The sequence below is a fragment of the Melanerpes formicivorus genome, unplaced genomic scaffold (assembly GCF_026170545.1).
Source record: "Melanerpes formicivorus ecotype bairdi unplaced genomic scaffold, bMelFor1.0.p_v2 SCAF_8, whole genome shotgun sequence".
In the NCBI taxonomy this organism is placed as follows: domain Eukaryota; kingdom Metazoa; phylum Chordata; class Aves; order Piciformes; family Picidae; genus Melanerpes; species Melanerpes formicivorus.
In genome coordinates this window covers 17,743,619-17,757,863 of record NW_027142360.1, presented here as the reverse complement: position 1 = coordinate 17,757,863, position 14,245 = coordinate 17,743,619, and the positions used below count along the sequence as shown (strand labels likewise).

The following is a 14,245-nucleotide window of genomic DNA, read 5'->3' as shown; positions in this document are numbered from 1 at the left end:
GCTCCTTGATTTCTGCAACCACTAAGAAATAGAAAAATATGGAAACTGGAGTCAAAGCTTGCCAAGATTTTTTATTAATTTTTCTTGGTGTCCCTGGGAAATAGCAATGGCTAATTTTAAAATCGGGGAAGAATAACTTAGCAGCATTTTTCAAATTACTACTTAGTACCTTAATAATAATGACTAGTAGTGCCTTTCCAATTTTCCCTTCCCTCTTGAGTGGATGAATAAATCTCTGCCTCGTATCAAAAGGGAGGTAAGAAGGCACAGAACAAGTGATAATTTGCCACGGTGCTGGAGTGGGAAGAATGTGACAGTAGGGCACACTGCCCAGTGTAGCCCATACTGGTAGTCATAGGCTAGAAAATGACTACCTGCTCTTGCAGATCATGTCCTGTTTTATCACTGGAATGCACCCAGCCCCTGGCAAACCATGTTTCCCACTCATGTTCATCCTTCAGAGATTGCTCTTCCTCTCCTTAGCACCTGTCCTTAAGATGGAAATAATGCACAATTTCTAAGAGCATATCTGCTTCTAATTGTCAGACGTAATTTTGAACTTCAGAAGGTTAAAGTGTTTGTGTGTTTGCATACTTAGATCTTCGTGTGCTTCTAAATGAGCGTGTGTACACACACTCATGTATGCTCTTAGCTAATAAGTGCAATTCTGTTCAGACATCTGATGTAATTTAGGGACAGTAATGACTTTCAAATGATGATGGTGTTATAACTCAATTAAGATGTTTTTAACAAACTGCCTCAAGTGAGCTGCAAACAGCTGCAAAACACACACTCAAACCTATGACGACCACTATACTATATAATAGTTCTGTCAAAGACACAGAACCAGGCTTTAATTTGTATTCTTTTTGTTCCTTTTCTCCCACAGACCATCCATGTTGCCATTGTTTGTGCAGGGTACAATGCCAGTCGGGATGTTGTCACACTTGTCAAGTCTGTCTTATTTCACAGGTAAGGGTAGCTTTCTTTTCTTGTACATCTCATTAAGACTAAACAAGCTCTTTTTATGTTTACTCTCTTATTTCAAAAGAAAGTAAAATTCCCTTCCCTGGTTACCTTTTCTTTGGAAGGAAGTTTTACACAGAGAGAGTGATTGCCCATTGGAATGGGCTGCCCGAGGAGGTGGTGGAGTCATCATCACTGGAGGTGTTCAGGAGGAGACTTGATAGGGTGCTTGGTTGCATGGTTTAGTTGATTAGGTGGTGTTGGATGATAGGTTGGACACGATGATCTTGAAGGTCTCTTCCAACCTGGTTTATTCTATTCTATTAAAGAAATTTATGATCACCACAAATAGATTAACCCATGTAAAGATTTCCACAGTGAATTAGAGACATCGGAGATCCACCTGCTACCTCTGTTGTGTCATGATAATAGGAGCAGTATCTATCTGCACTGGAAAGCATCTGCACACTTGTGAATGTTGCAAAATAATAACAGTGGTAATAACAGCATTGTATTCATTTAGCCTGTTTCTGTTATCAGTTAATGGTATATGGATAGATAGTAATTTGAAAGCCATACACACAAATACACCCTGGTTACTTGACTATCCCAGCTTCCCATTTAGACATCTATTTTTTAAAGGAAATGTTATTATAGCCAGTATTAGTTCATTAAAGTCAGAATATTTATTCTGGTTTTGGAGAGGCTACTTGCAGCCCCTCAGAAGTCTTTGCAACCTACTTTTAGCACATAGAGTACAGTTAGATCCCAAAATTGAGAGGCTTAAAATAAAGACAATAAAGACAAAATTACCAATGCCCTTAATAAACAGCAGTTTCAGAAGAAGAGAGATGGTATTAAGTTATGTGTGGGCACATATTTATATCCCTCATCCAATTTAGTAATGTCTCTCTGAGACGTTTTTCAGCAGTGTTGCAGAAAGTGGATTAAAATAGGGAAGTGATCAGACTGACTCAAACAAAATAAATAGACTAATAAAACATGCATAGAGTATAAAGAGTTTATGAAGGAGGTAGTTTCAATACATTGCTTTATATTGAGTGATAATTTTATACCAGCAGGATGATTCTTGTTCATATCTTGCTAGTATTTCTTAGAGCCATCTGGAATGGGGCATTCCAGTCCCCCACCTTGCCCATTATATTCACCTCCAGCGCTCTGCTGGAACAGTCCTAGTAATCACTCCTTTACAGTGCTTTTAGCACACCATTTAACTTTTCCCTAGTTTTGGGAAGCTTTGCAAAAGAATGCAAATACTCATTTTGTGCAATGCAGAGAAGGACTCAGTAAATACTGCTTAAGAGGTTGGCCAGAGTGCAGGTGGAGAGGTGAAATTCTTCAAAACCTAAGAGCAGCTTTCACTGCTAACAACACTTGCCTTTGCAAGTCTTTCCAGAAGTAGCACGTTCATGTTAGATGAGTGCTAGGAGCAGAAAAGCAATGCTAAAATAAGCGTAACAAAAGCAAATCAGCAGTAAAAACCTGCATCATGCTCTGTGCAAATTTTCCTGAATGTTAAAATCCTGTTAACTTTTAAAACTACGTCTATTTCCAATTAGACTTGTGAATTATTCAGTGTGAGCTGGCTTTGTATTGCAAGGATGTGGGGCATTTTGTCTATTTTGATTGTAGTTTCTGAGGGATTTCTTGCAGATATGCATTTTTATGGTGACATATCTTAGTGGTTAGCTGCTTGCATTTTTCTCTCCTACTATGTGCATCCATTCTAAGAAGTCTCATCTGTCTGTTTCCAGTTGTTTTGAACTGAGATTCCTGTTATTTACAAAGGTTTAAACTATTTCTTTCTGTGTTACTTAAAGGAAATGCCCCTGTTTTACACAAGCCACTCACCTGAGCAATTAACCTATGAACAATTCTGCCATATCATGTCAGAACTGTATAATTTTGAAATACATTTAATTAAAAATATGAAGCCAAAACAAAGGGAATTGCCATTGACATTTCTGAGTATGGTGGATTGTGCCATTCCCATGAATCCATTGTCTGTGTGACTGGAAGTACTTCTCAGTTAAAAGGATTTGTCTAGCTCAGCAGAGGTGATTGGGGTAAAGTCCAGTATAGCTAATGAATCTTTAATACAGGTAGGTTATCTTGAATGTAACTATCTCCCTTGTTTGGTTAAATAATACTTAAAGACAAATCTGAATCTGTTCCTCCCTAAAACTTGCCCTTCTCACCAGGCATTAAGTTGTTCACTAGGAAGGGAAGATGTTCTCAAAAAAGAAATAGACCTTCTTCCAGGCAGTTCTTTCTTATCTCCCGGAGAGCACAAGCTTCTCAAACATCTCTTGGTGCTGTGGCTACATGTGCAGAGGGTCCTGCTTGAGAAATTCTTCTTTCTTGGATCTTGGGCAGCACATTCCAATGGCTAACAACTCTGTGAAGAACTTTCTCCTTACCTCAAGCCTAAACTTCCCCTGGTGCAGCTTGAGACTATGTCCTCTTATTATCTTAGTATGTCCTTCAAAAAATGAGTTGATTGGTGTTTGTTGTGAGAGCACTGATTTCAGTGAATCTGTCTGGAATTCATGGAGTTACCATGTGCCATTTCCATCTTGTTTAGTAATTAAACCATTTTTCAGCTGCACATTTTGATACAAAGAGGTACTTACATTCCCTACTTCTGGAGGCAGTCTGTACTTCTCTAATAGCAAAATTCTGAGTAAAGGAGACCATGTCTGTCTAATAATTTTTCTTCCATACATTCACATATTTGTTATACTCTCAACTTTGAGCTAGGGTACTAGATAAAGAGACACAAACAGCAGGGGTACTGGGTCATTTAGAATAAAAACTGCAGGAGTTTCTATAGATGGAGTGTGCTGTCTCATCTCTCTTGAATGTATGTATGTACAGTAAATCCTGCATAGTGAACATTTCAGCTCTCTTCAGGTCTGAAAAAGCAAGTTTCTGATTATAGTCATACCGTATATATCATAAGACTTAGGCAAGCTAATGGTTTCTGAAACCATTTGAGAAACTATCTCTGTCTTCAGGTTCTAGAGAGTGGGCAGAGGCAGGGAAAAAGGGTGATGTGGTTGATTCCTCATAGGAAGACCATAGTTCAGAATTGTGTTTCTTTCCCAAACGAGAAGGAGCTTCATTCCAGTTTTGTCTTTAGAAAACATATGCTCAAGCCACAAAATCCCAGCAGCTTCTAACACCCAGTTTGACATAACTGACAGTCTGTTCTCAGGAGGGGATTCACAGAGCTGGGATAGTACAAGGCTTGCAGAGTCTGATAAATATGTATTGGTAGTGCTGCACAGAAGGAGGCTTGTAGAATGAGTACTTGGTCCTAGTCTGCAACTCTCATGCTTTCCTCTCTTGGGCCTCTAGTTCTAATGATGGCACTATAAATCTGTTTCAGGGATAAATAAATAGATAAATAAATATATCTCTATGCCAGTTTAACTAAGCATAGCTCATAGTGCTGTGTCCTGATTGAAACTTTATTTTTGTTTTCAAAAAGCCAAAGACTAACCATTGCCAATTAAGGTATTTGGTCAAATGGACAAAACAAAATTCAAGTTCTTTTGGAAACAGTGCATGTGGTAGTATGCAAAAAGCTTCTGCATTTCTTTTTTTCCTAAATAAAGCAGCATCCTGTGACTAATAACTCTCCTGGAGACTTTTGCAGCTACTCTTTCAAGTTATTAAATTGGCCATTTTCTGTTTCTGAAAATTGTCACAGAAGCAAGCTACACGTTATAGTTTCATATTGTCTTTGCTTAGGTAAGACTCAACTTGGGTAGGATCTAAACTGCTTTTTAATGTACACTGATCTTTTCCAAAGACATGCTAAACTCCATTTGCATTTGGGAGCAAAGAAAGGTCAAAATTACACAATAACAACCTGTTGCTGGCACTTAGGTCACCCTGAGAATCTGAAAACTTGAATCTTTTGTGCCAACTAATACTGCCTTTTTTTCCCCCGTTTTATGTTAGTCCCTCTTCTTTGGAGAAGTCATGATTCCTTCTTTAGCCATGTGCTCTGTCTACCCTGCAACAATTGTGGCATAGTAATGGTGGGGGGGGTTGTAAACAAAGCACTGTCAACTAAAACCATGCTTTCTAATGCATAGTAGTCTCTTTGCTTTAAGAAGGCTGCCTATGACCTTAAAGTTAAGCATACACCTAAGCATTTTTAACATTAGAATAGAATAGAATAAAACAGAATAAACCATGTTGGAAGAGACCTTCAATATCATTACGTCCAACCTATCATCCAACACCACCCAACCAACTAAACCATGCAACCAAGCACCCTGTCAAGTCTCCTCCTGAACACCTCCAGCGATGGCAACTCCACCACCTCCCCAGGCAGCCCATTCCAGTGGGCAATCACTCTCTCTGTGTAAAACTTCCTCCTAACCTCCAGCCTGAACCTCCCCTGGTGCAGCCTGAGACTGTGTCCTCTTGTTCTGGTACTGGCTGCCTGGGAGAAGAGACCAACCTCCGTCTGTCTACAACCCCCCTTCAGGTAGTTGTAGACAGCAATAAGGTCACCCCTGAGTCTCCTCTTCTCCAGGCTAAGCAGCCCCAGCTCCCTCAGCCTCTCCTCATAGGGCTTGTATTCCAAACCCCTCACCAACTTTGTTGCCCTTCTCTGGACACGCTCCAGCAAGTCAACATCCTTCCTAAACTGAGGGGCCCAGAACTGGACATATTAGGATATGATGAAACCATGCTACAGCCTGCTGTACTTCTTAGAACAAGTAGAATAAGGCAAACCAAATGAAAATCTAAATTAAATAAAAAGGCTGACATGCAATTTCCAAGTAAGTGTCACAAGTCAACACTGGCTGGTAATTAAAGCTTATGTAATCTAATGGCTGTATTCCATGGAGACCACTTTGGCTTGATGGAGATAATTTGAGAATTTAAAACCTCTGTCACTGTTTCCTACCTTTCTAACACATCAGTCTGTTTTGTGGGAGATGGTTCTGGCAAAAACTATAAAGCATGAGCTGGTTTCTCTGATCCATATAGATGCATCAATGAAACACACTCTCTTTTCTGTTTCCTATCTGTCCTAACAATGGAGGCATAAGGGAGAAAGCAAAATATAATAAAAATAAAAAAATCTACCCATGACATCTCTGATAATTTCCCCAAATGCTTCTGTAAGTTAACACAAAGCAAGACAACCCATGAATGAGGCAGCTAGTGTGTCTTTGAGATTTCACCAATAGTTTGGGGAGCGTTTTAATCAATACTGGATGTGAGGGGGTATGAAACACCTGTAATAATTTTCACATGAGAATTCTCCCCATGTGAGAGAGGGATTGCCCTGTGGGCATGAGGGGGGAAAAAAAAAAGACTCCCAGTCTGCCTTTTCTAATTTCTGTTTGAAGTTCTTGTAACCGTTTGTTGCAGGTATAAAAGGTATTACCTTGTTGTGCTTCCCCTAATAAAGTATAGGTTTTGGAAATAAACCTCCTGGGCTGCTGACCTTTTTATATTCTTAGGAAATAAAATTCCTCTGTTGCAGAGGGAGAGCTGTGCAACAAAGCAGCTGCTTTTTGAATTGCTAACAGTTGAGACATGGAATAATATAGGAGGGAAGGGAAAATCTTGGTTCACTGCTCCTTTTTTCAGTGGTAGATTTTTGTATTTAACTCTGTGACAGTGACTATTTGGGGGGGGGGGGGGGGAGGGCCATAAATGTTTGAGCAAACAGAGCAAAATTCTGATGAAGAATAGGAAATTTTGAAATGTAAAAAATAGAATAGAATAAACCAGGTTGGAAGAGACCTTCAAGGTCATAGTGTCCAACCCATCAACCAATCCAACCCACCTAGTCAACTAACCCATGTCACCAAGCACCCTATCAAGTCTCCTCCTGAACACCTCCAATGACAATGACTCCACCACTTCCCCAGGCAGCCCGTTCCAATGGGCAATCACTCTCTCTGTGTAGAACTTCTTCCTAACACCCAGCCTAAACTTCCCCCGGTGCAACTTGAGACTGTGTCCTCTTGTTCTGGTGCTGGCTGCCTGGGAGAAGAGACCAACATCCACCTGTCTACAGCCTCCCTTCAGGTAGTTGTAGAGAGCAGTAAGGTCTTCCCTGAGACTCCTCTTCTCCAGGGTAAGCAACCCCAGCTCCCTCAGCCTCTCCTCATAGGGTTTGTGTTCCAGACCCCTCACCAACTTTGTTGCCCTTCTCTGGACTCATTCCAGCAAGTCAACATCCTTCCTAAACTGAGGGGCCCAGAACTGGACACAGTACTCGAGGTGTGGCCTAACCAGTGCAGTGTACAGGGGGAGAATAACGGTAATGTAGAAATGGGTACTTTGCAATAGGCTTCTAAATTCACAGCCTGACTTTTAAAATTACTGACTTCTCCTCATTTTGCTAACTTTACAGGACCTCAGCAATTCTGAAAATGAGAGCATTCATTTCAACTCCTATATTTAGGCCAAAGAACTTATATTTAAGCATCCATGCTTGACGATCTTGGCCAGAATCTCTTTTCACTCACTTTTGAGTAAAGCAATTTAGGAAAAGAAGTCTGTGCTCATTAGATATGTTTTACTTTGTCAGATAATTCTCTGATCTTAAGATAAGTGGAAATAATTTAATAACTGAAGATTGCAGTCTTCTAAATAGTGGTTAAAACATTTCCACTTGATGGGGAATAGCCATATTTTGAAATGGCATTCTTCCACATTAAGACATTAGCATGTCAGCGTTTCCCATGTAGCAAAAACTCTGCAAAGCTGTAGTTGCTAAAAATTCAGATGATTATTTCTGGACCTTGGGAGAAATTCTCTGGCTGTTTCAATCCCTGCTGCTGTAGTGAGGAATCTGGAAGTCCCGAGGCTCAGTGTTCAAAGGCTGCTTGTTGTGAAACCCAGGACAATACAGACCTTGACTTCCAAGAATGCAAATTCACATGAATACCAGGGATTTTTCCAAACCTGTTTTATCATAAGACAAGTTTATCAAAATTGCCATATATTGACCTATGTTATTCCATAGTTTCACATGCTGTGTCACCATTTACACCATAGTGCTTTCTAGCAGTATAAGATACAACCAATCTCTACTGTGTGATATTTTTGCTCTCTTGACGTGCACAGTAAAAATTCTATTGAATAAGATATGCATTAAAAAGAAACATAATACATGGCTGTACTTTGAGTTGGGTAGAGAATTTAAAGGAAGTTCACCTTGAATTTAGAGTGAGAGAAGAGGAGGTTTATGTTATCTACCTCATGTTTGGATTGAAAAAAATATGAGGTGTGCACCGGTCTTCACTTTCTCAGAGGCTCAATTCCAGGTTCCCTTCAACCCAAGAAAGATGTCTTGCATGAAGCCCAGAGGTTTAAGGAATTAGAAAGAATCTTTTGGGTAATCTCCTTAACTCCCCTTCTATTGCAGGATGCCACAGCATTGAAATTCCTTTCATAACTTGATCTACCTCCAGACAGAAAGAAGTCAGAGCATCATGTTTTTCCAGTTTCATGCCACTCAACTTCTGCTAGCAAACTTCAGAATCTTTAGCTGTTCTTTAAAATTCTGTGAAGGCTATGCCACCCTTCCTTGCTACCCAACTGAGGGACTCTCAAGCCTCCCTCTGGAGCACTCAGCCATCTCCTGCCCTTCCCAAACTTTTTAGACAGTGGCTGCTAAATGCTTGTGAGGGATGGCTCTCCATGTGACTGTCCCTTAACTTATCACAGAGGCAGTTTTGATTTCAGTTTTATTTTTAAACCTCACATCCCAGAATATTTATGTCCTAAAAGAAGACCAGTCTGAAGAATGGAATAACTTTCACTGACACCAAATGGTACAGCAAAATATCTCAGTCTAATGAAGCATAGCTTTCAGGGAAATCCCTCAGTTTCCTATCCTGATTATCACCCCTCATTCTTACAGCAAGTGACTCAATCATGTGATGACAACCCTTTCTCATATCTCTTGAGGAAGGTTTCTCAACTTACATCTCTTTTGTGTCTTTTACAGTGGATGTTAGTTGATCTTTAAGCTTTTGCATTTGTTTCATAAATGCTTTGAAGCAATCTGTATCTTCTAGGCTCTACATATTGAGGACCTCAGAAGAGGTAAAAGATGTCATCTGCGTGTGTACTAGTGCTGTTACCTTCAGAAGGTCTTCCATGTTTGAGCCTGTGCTCTGTTGGCTTCTAGCACTGTGCTAAACCTCACATTTCACATAACTAAAATCTCATCTGGAGTAAAATTTTCTGTGTGTGGTGCACATGTAGTTGTAGATGTCAGCAGGTCACTATTCTGTTTGGAGGATATATTTTTGTAAGTGATAATCTCCTGCTTTGCCTCTGACACATGCTTTCCTTCCAGCTGAATCTTTACCATGAGGCTAACAACTTGAAAGAGATTTCTGTGTAGGAGTACAACTACTACATTTTTCTTTTTCCCAGTAGGAGCTAAGCTAAAGAAAATGTCACTCACTTGTTCCCATTTAAGTTTCATACACTCTGGGTCATTCAGATAAGTATAAACTGCTACAGACCATCTGAGTATCTTTCTATCAGATTTTTTTTTTCTTTTCAACTAGTGTGTTTCATCTTGAAATATTTTATATCGGTTCCATTTAATTAAATGATGATTTGAAAGAAGATGTAGTTTTCTTGGTTTTCACTGATTTTTCACTCTTTGTATTTTACTTTGCAATATATAGATAAATGGCCCTGAAAAAAAAAAAAAAAAAGATGAAAAGGAAAGAACAGAACAGAATAGAATTAACCAGGTTGGAAACCAGGTTGGAAGAGACTTTTGAGATCATCAAGTCCAACCTATCATCCAACACTATCTAATCAACTAACCCATGGCACCAAGCACCCCATCAAGTCTCTTCCTAAACACCTCCAGTGATGGTGACTCCACCTGGGCAGCCCATTCCAATGGCCAATCACTCTTTCTATGAAGAACTTCTTCCTAATATCCAACCTAAACCTCCCCTGGTGCAGCTTGAGACTGTGTCCTCTTGTCCTGGTGCTGGTGACCAGCCCCCACCCATCTACAACCTCCCTTCAGGTAGTTGTAGAGAACAATAAGGTCTCCCCTGAGCCTCCTCTTCTCCAGGCTAAGCAACCCCAGCTCCCTCAGCCTCTCTTCATAGGGCTTGTGCTCCAAACCCCTCCCCAGTTTTGTTGCCCTTCTCTGGATACGTTCCAGCAAGTCAACATCTTTCCTAAACTGAGGGGCCCAGAACTGGACACAGTGCTCAAGGGTTGGCCTAAAAGAAATCCCTAAAGAACACCAGCTGGGAAACAGCCATACTGGTTATCAGATTCAGCCCCTGCTAAGCAGAGGGACCTATGTGCAATGTGTATCTTGACATTCAACACGTATCTGCCTTAAGATACTGCTTTGCCCATACCCAGGGCCACAGGTGTTGCACTTTGTTTCTCTTGGCCTTTTCTCTGTTAATGAAATGTGTTTCCTGATCACTGATTTTTCCTGATTTTTTTTCTTGGCAAGGCGCCTGGTTACTGCGAAATCTGCATGAGCCAGGATGTCCTCTTCTCTCCTGCTGAGCTGATGAAGCAAATATAATTGCTGTGATCCCTTTAGCTTGGTAATGGGACAGTCAGTGGCTGGCAGCCTGTGCCAGTCCACCTCCTCTCCTGACTCCAGAGCAACATGGAGATTAAAAGACTTCTCTCTTTATGGAAAGCGTGTTGTGGTTTAGTGTTTTGGATGTGGTTCAATGAAGATCAGCTGTGAGTTTATTCTGTCATCGTGATTATCTCATATCATAGAATGCACTGAGTTGGAAGGGACCTTTAAAGGTCATCTAATCCAACCCAGGGACATCTTCAAATAGATGAGGTTGCTCAGAGCCCCATCCAGCTTGGCCTTGAATGTTTCCAGACATGAAGCTTGTACCATCTTTCTGGGAAAGCTCTTCCAATGTTTCAGCACCCTCATTGTAAAAAATTTCTTCCTTATATCTAGATTAAATCTTTTTACATGTAAAACATTTATTCTGTGTCCTGTTGCAACAAGCTCTGCTAAAAAGTTTGCCCTCATCTTTCTTATATTATAGGCTCCCTCTAGGTAGTGAAGGGCCAAGATAAGGTCTCCCCAAAGCCTTCTCTTCTCCAGGCTGAACAACTCCAACTTTCTCAGTCTTCCTTCACAGGAGAGGTGTTCCATCACTCTGATCATTTTCGCCCGAAACATCTAATTTTCAGTTCCCAAGTTTACTTGGTAGAAAAAAAATAATGTAAACTAAGTGGTCCTGGAATTTTCACCTCATTGAGATTATTTTTTAACCTTCTCTTCTAGCTCCACATCTCCACAGACAACTGTTCTTACCACAGAGATACCAGGTTGACCTAAGAATTGAAAGCAATCACTTTCACAGCTCAAGTCCCCAAAGGGGGATTAACTTGGTGTTCTTTTAAGGACCAGATCTTTAGCTGTTAGAATCATCACATTACACATAAATGAAAGGAGCTGTGTTTGTTTATAACCACTCAGAAATTGATCCAGCATTTCTCTTACTGCCATAGTTACTGAAACTGTGTCTCAGCATTTTGTTCACAGAGCAGAACTCTGTGGAACATTCTGAACACTTTGTATTGAGACCTTAGACATAGAGGAAGCTTTGTAAGTTCAGATGCTGTCCTTTTAAAATAGGAATGAGAAACATTTGTACTAATGTATTTCTCTCCTTTCTGATACCAGACGAAACCCACTCCACTTCCACCTCATCGCAGATTCAATTGCCAAGCAGATCCTGGCGACTCTGTTCCAGACTTGGATGGTCCCTGCTGTGCGCATAGACTTCTATGACGCGGATGAGCTCAAGGTAAAGACAGACAAACAGAAATGTTTCTCACCGACTTCTGGCTTCATGTCATCTCTTTTTTTAATGAATGTATTTAGTAATTTATGGGAGAACTCCTGGCTAGAATGTTCTCCCTGGCTAAAACTAATTCTACCCACATGGTTGTAACCCCAGTTACACTTAACTAGAAGATACCAAATGGCTAAAATCAGTGCAGTTTCTTCCCTGACGGACTATAGTATTTAGCAGCTTACATTTTTACTTGCTGTCAACAGCATTCTGGCTGCCCAGGTCTGAGCTGCATCTCACCACATTGTGTTCATCAAAGGATATTTCTGTCTAGTAGCAATGGTGGAATTTTAAGGACCTTGTTCAATAAACCCAAGTCTGTTACTGGGAAACACTCAGCTTCCCTACATTCCTCAGCAGAGGTGTGTAACACTGTAAGGACACACACTCTGACAAGGTATCAATATTACATTTTTTTTTTAACAGCTACCTTTTATATTTGAATATCCTATTAAAATGAATGAATATGGAGAAAGGAGAGGTCCAAGGGGAAAAATAAAACCGCATACCGAAAGCATTAATTAATTATCTTTTCATAGTTATGAAGTTCAAATTGGATCACACAGGCACAGCATTGAGTTTGAGCTGCATGGGTTTTAGCTGGGGAGGTAGAGTGAAATATTCAGATGTTAGCAGTTAGTGCTGGTAGCAATAATTGTATAATTTATTAGATTGTTCTGAACAGCACCTGGAAACGAGGTGAAAACAAAATGTAGCAAATTGCTGTGCTAATTATGGGGTAAATTCAAAGCACACCATGGTGTAAAATCTTTCAGTACAAAAAAGTTGTAGAAAGAGATGGAAAAGGGGAAAAAAAAAGATCCTTGAGAAAAATACTTTGTTTCTAGCTAGGTTTATTGTTTTATTAGTCCTTCTGTGTGAAGCTGTAAGCTGTTATTAACCTAATTAGCTAGAGACCTCCCTTCTGTTCTTTACAGCTTCATAGGAAGGAGGACGTTTGTTCTTGTAAATCTTGTACGTGTCTATATTACATGTGCTTTTCTGCAAACTGTAGGATTTTACAGTGCTTAATTAGACTCTCAGCTAAGCAAGACAGACCTCTTAGTGTTTTCCTTCAGGTCATTTGGGTATGATCCAATCTAGTTAAGTAAATAATAACCAAGGGAGCTTACTTCAGTGATCCCCAACTTGCTAATGTATAGGCAAAACACTGTGCATATATAAGCCTAGAGAGTAAAGTCTTGTTTTGTGCTTCCCTCTTCACACAGCTTTAATTTTTATTTGGATGTTGACCTAAAGCAGCATTGGACTGGTTTTAATGTAACCCATAGGCTTTAGGTTGGGGACCACTTTCTTAATGGATGCAGGTATTGTTGCATAAATACATCTTTCCAGGTCTGCCACTCTTGCTGAGAGTTCATCATGCTGCATACCAAAAATTTTCCTGATTTCAGTAGCCCAAAACCACAGTATGAAGTAGTTCCCAGCATAGGTCAAAGTGAGAGACACTGACAAATAACAGAAGGATTGTAAGTTTAACATAAAGATTTTTAAACCCAGATATGATTCTGGCTCATATCCAGATTATTCTGCAAGTTTTAGGAAAGAGGACAGAGGAGTTTACAGACAGCTGTAGAGGCTCATCTCATTTGTTTCCTACATAGCCTGTAGAGAGGATTCAATAATTTTGCATTCATGTATTTCACCTGTACTCTTGGGAGCTGGGTTATGCTGTCCAGTGTTAGGAAGACAGACGTGGTACTGGAATGTTTACTAGAAAGTCTACCTTTCTCTGATGTGATCTATGAATCCAGTGTTATTGTATACACTGTGTTTCAGTTTTAATGACCCTCCACAGTTCTCTTAAAACCTGCAATCAATGCCAATTTCTAACATTTTTAAAGGCTTTAGACTGAACAATAGCTTGAGAATTTTCTGCTTAGCTTTCATTCACCAATGTTTCATTGGTTTAGAACACATTTTAGCTGCTACAGAAAACATTTAATTTCACTTTTTCCCCCTTCAGATGTGTGTGAGCTTCCAGCCTATTACAGCTAATGCAGCAAGAGCTAGCATGTTAGCTTAAGTCCTGGAAAAAGTTCTGCTTCTGCTCCTCTTCCCACTCAAACAGTGGAAGGGAGCGCATAAAGTGAGATCCTCCATAAATAGTATGGATGTTTGGTTGGTTTTTGGGTTTTGTTCTGTTTGGTTTCTTTAGGGTATTTTGTGGTTGTAGTGCATTTTCAAGTAGCTATTTAGAATTCAGGCAACAGTTTCCACTAGAGGATTAAATGTTTCTTAACATATCTTGCAGTTCTTAAAATATTTGCTGTTTAGAATGAGAGCAGCCAATGTCCTGAAGGAGGTTGAAGAAAATAAGGCTCTGTAGCCAGAGTTGTTTTCTCTTGGGATTTAGAGAA

General features: G+C 40.0%; 1 protein-coding gene across 2 annotated transcripts in view; it reads left to right on the top strand.

Annotated features, from left to right (window-relative positions):
• Nucleotides 1–14,245, top strand: part of LARGE1 (LARGE xylosyl- and glucuronyltransferase 1) — a 296,670-nt gene that overhangs the window by 146,640 nt on the left and 135,785 nt on the right. For both annotated transcript variants that reach the window (XM_068142337.1, XM_068142338.1), the window contains 2 exons: nucleotides 890–972; nucleotides 11,693–11,816. In XM_068142337.1, coding sequence (XP_067998438.1) covers nucleotides 890–972; nucleotides 11,693–11,816 — 207 coding nt within the window. The remainder of the gene's footprint in view (nucleotides 1–889; nucleotides 973–11,692; nucleotides 11,817–14,245) is intronic.